Raw genomic sequence first — 3,216 nt, 5'->3', positions numbered from 1 at the left:
GTCAGAACCGCCAAAAAAAAGGTCGGCCAGGTTACGCACAGTCGCAATAGTCGCAACGGAGCAGATGGTGATGCTGCAACAGCCCAGTCAGTCATCAGTCGTTCCGAAGTCTAAGTTTGAGCGTCCGGCCAGGTTACGCACAGTCGCAATAGTCGCAACGGAGCAGATGGTGATGCTGCAACAGTCCAGTCAGTCATCAGTCGTTCCGAAGTCTAAGTTTGAGCGTCAAACACTGACCCAGCAGCGCCACATCCAGCCACTGCCCGGCCGAAGATCAGCACCCGCATCGACGGAGCCTAGACACAGTTCAGTACAAAGGCACCCATGAAGCGGCTGGCCTGGCTCACCGCCCCACATAACACAGACCCGAGCTCGAAGACAACGATGGAAATGACGTAGACGGTCTTGATGGGTATCGTGTCGACCAGTTGCCCGACGCAGAGCATGAGCCCTGCTTGGGTCAAGAAATCTGGCGTTTCGTTAGGACAGAGAGCGAAGGGTGAAGTCGCCGGGTGGGAGGGTGACTTACAAGCTGCGGCGACCCACGTGGCAAGATCGAGCGCGTTGAATACGGAGACGATGCGCGGCAATGCAGTCGCTACCTGGGAGCCGTCAGTCTATGGTTCGCAGCGGCTGGTACTGTATAAGATGGCTCCTACAATAGTCTGGTCGAGGTTCACAAGTAGAACTGAGAGCAGCAAAGAGCTTGTACGAGTCGTGATAAGTGATCGTCCGGACGTTATAACAGATGGGGTGCATACCCGAAGACAACAGCGAGCTTTCCGCCGCGAAGATACTCGGGCTCTGTGCGTAAGAGTGCAGCATCCGATTCCAGTGTGCCTTCTTGCTTGTCTGGCAACGACGACCCTTTGCTTTCTGTTGCCTCCAAAAGCAGACGTTCGGCTTCAAGTTGCGGGTCAAGTGGCGCCGCGTAGGCGTTGTTGGACATGCTACACCCATGCACGGCTGATCGTCAGCGGCGAGCAGGTGCAGCGACGCGGTGGACGCACCTGTCTGTCCGGCTGTTCGAAGGTGAGAGGATTGGCAGAGGTTGGGTCACGGTGCGCCCCGCGAAGGGCGGTGCGACCAGGAAGCGATCCGCGTCTACTACTAGTAGCTGTGCTCCGGACAGGCCGAGCGCAGATTGCGTTGGACATGGATGCCGTTGTTCTCTGTGGCTCCAATTTGCGGACGGTTGATGTTCTTGGCGAGGGAAGTTGTTGCAGTGCTCCTTGAGGGGAGTCTACCAGGCGCTTGTAAGGTCTTCCATCAATCGTACAGACTCTGTGATCCGCCCTTTGTATTACAATCTCTGAGACAGGCGGACGCTGATCAGCGGGATACGTCGCGCTCAATGTCCCGCTTGATCTTGACTGTGCACCATCATGCTTCCTCCGCGCGCATGCATCGCCGCGCGTCGTCCGTCCTCTCATACTCCGCTGCAGCCACGCTCCCTGCTTGCAACTCACGTTCAGCGCGACCCGGGCGGAACAACCGATACGTCCTGGCTCGCCGCCTTGCTGAAGACACCAGCTGCAGCGTGCTCGTCATCGAGCGCGGCGACGCTCGCGACATCTGGCTCGACCGCTCTGCACAGTTGCCCGTGAATGCCTCCGTGTACGCGCTCCCAGCGTCATCAAGGGGTGCCAGGAAGCAGGCTTCGCCTATGGCAAGGACGTCATGAGCGACCCGAAGCTGCCCAGCCGATCTCGGGCTCCTTTCTGATCCATCACACCATTGACTCGTTGGGCAACCGGCAGAGCACGTTCCGTGCGTTCCTCCCGAAGGAGTTTGTGCTCGCGCATAGCCAGGATCTGCATATATGCGTGAACACTGTCGCGCGTAAAATTGAGACGGAAGGGCTAGTGGACGGGAACCTGAGGGCTACGGGCGTGGTTGTACAGAGCGCGACGCCAGGCGCGACAAGTGTGCTTGTCAAGGCCCGGAGGGGAGTCGTCCTGTGCTCGGGTGTGCTGCGGACGCCCCAGGTGTTGACGCTCAAGATCCCGGCAGGCCCTTCATAGTATACTGAACTCTTCGCGTGCATATAGCGGCGTTGGCCCTGAGAAGTACTTGCGTGGCATGGGCATTCCAGTCGTGCACAACCTCGAGGGCGTTGGGTCGAGTCTGGTGCGTCTCTTCTCTCTCCTCTTGGCGTCGCTGCTGACTTTTGACCACAGCGAGATCACATGGGCACGCATATTGACCTGCAGTACCCGCTCAAACATTCACTGGTTGTTCTCGTCTGGGGGCCGTGTTTCTCCTTTACCGACTCCTGTGCTGCCTCCTCTTTGGCGATGGGTGGTTCTTCACTTCGCTCGTCGAAGTATGCACCCTCACCTGCGAGCGCTGACTTGACTTGACGCGGGGCAGAAACCGTTCAGCGAGGAAGACAAGGATGCATCAAAGCCTGAGAATATCTCCGATATCGAGATAATGATTGTACGCTCTTCTCTTCTCTCTTTGCAAGCCGAAGCAAGCCGACGACGCCGATAGTAGTGCTCGATCTTCAACTGGCGCTTCCCAGAGGACGACCGCAGGCGGGGGGCGGGCTCACGATGCTCGCTGCGCCGCTGCGGCCGTTCTCGCGGGCAAGTTAAGTGTCAAATCAGTCAATTGAACCCCCCCCCCCCCCCAGGGGATAGATGAGATGAGCGGACACACGTCTTTCTTGGACGGTTTGGTAGAGTGTAGCGCTTGTTGAGTTACGGATATTGCCAATCTTTCTAGGGAATCTCGCGCGAAAGCCTGTGTTTACCTTCCGTGTCCGGTCCTCTGCAACGATATTTCTGACAATTCAGCAGCCTATTTCTCCTGAGCAGGAAAGCAAGAGAAATGCTCCCATTACTCAGAGATAATCAGAGAACCTCCGTGCGCTGAAGTGGCCCTGTAGGCCCACGCCGGTATCATCTTATTCCCAGTACTGCGAGTAGGCTTCGAGTACATAGGAACAATAGGGACGAGTGTCAATACTAGAATCGTTACACGGACGCAAGTCTTTGAGCAGCGATCGCTGTTGCGCCTGGTTAGAGAAAAACAGTATTGCTAAGGCTAGATGCTTCAGCTATGCCCGCTGAACGATCTCAGTCGTATCGCGAACGCTCCTCGCTACCAGCCACTATCCTTGTGCACAAGGGCCTCTTGAACATCTCCGAGTCTCTTGCCTCTGTAAACGTCCAGTGCGAAATTTCTCTGCGCTTAGACGATACTATCGTC

The 3,216-nt window shown here is 56.8% G+C and overlaps 2 protein-coding genes across 2 annotated transcripts; one reads left to right on the top strand and one right to left on the bottom strand.

The window, feature by feature from the left end:
• Positions 1 to 87: 87 nt before the first annotated feature.
• On the bottom strand, positions 88 to 963 carry PHACADRAFT_214769 (uncharacterized protein; the record flags this gene model as incomplete). The annotated part of the gene is made up of 6 exons (XM_007402873.1): positions 762 to 963; positions 660 to 705; positions 530 to 602; positions 348 to 469; positions 238 to 296; positions 88 to 175 (listed from the first exon to the last, which is right to left on the bottom strand). The coding sequence occupies exons 1-6, from the start codon at positions 947 to 949 to the stop codon at positions 88 to 90; spliced, it is 576 nt and encodes a 191-aa protein (XP_007402935.1). The 5' UTR covers positions 950 to 963.
• A 352-nt stretch (positions 964 to 1,315) lies between these two features.
• PHACADRAFT_214768 (uncharacterized protein) lies at positions 1,316 to 2,432 on the top strand. Its single transcript, XM_007402872.1, has 4 exons — positions 1,316 to 1,643; positions 1,696 to 1,990; positions 2,052 to 2,130; positions 2,181 to 2,432. Exons 1-4 carry the CDS (start codon positions 1,355 to 1,357, stop codon positions 2,361 to 2,363), a joined length of 846 nt encoding a protein of 281 aa, XP_007402934.1. The 5' UTR covers positions 1,316 to 1,354; the 3' UTR covers positions 2,364 to 2,432.
• Positions 2,433 to 3,216: the final 784 nt, after the last annotated feature.

Source organism: Phanerochaete carnosa (assembly GCF_000300595.1).
Source record: "Phanerochaete carnosa HHB-10118-sp unplaced genomic scaffold PHACAscaffold_513, whole genome shotgun sequence".
Classification (NCBI taxonomy): Eukaryota; Fungi; Basidiomycota; class Agaricomycetes; order Polyporales; family Phanerochaetaceae; genus Phanerochaete; species Phanerochaete carnosa.
Note: the sequence above shows the minus strand (reverse complement) of the source record. Positions and strands in the feature narration are given on the sequence as shown.

Bases quoted from the DNA above. Each gene is read 5' to 3' on its own strand.
- PHACADRAFT_214768 (XM_007402872.1), top strand. From the start codon at position 1,355: ATGTCCCGCTTGATCTTGACTGTGCACCATCATGCTTCCTCCGCGCGC. The intron at 1,644-1,695 runs GTGCCAGGAAGC...AGCGACCCGAAG, and splicing joins GCTCCCAGCGTCATCAAGGG to CTGCCCAGCCGATCTCGGGC. The intron at 2,131-2,180 runs GTGCGTCTCTTC...TTTTGACCACAG, and splicing joins AGGGCGTTGGGTCGAGTCTG to CGAGATCACATGGGCACGCA.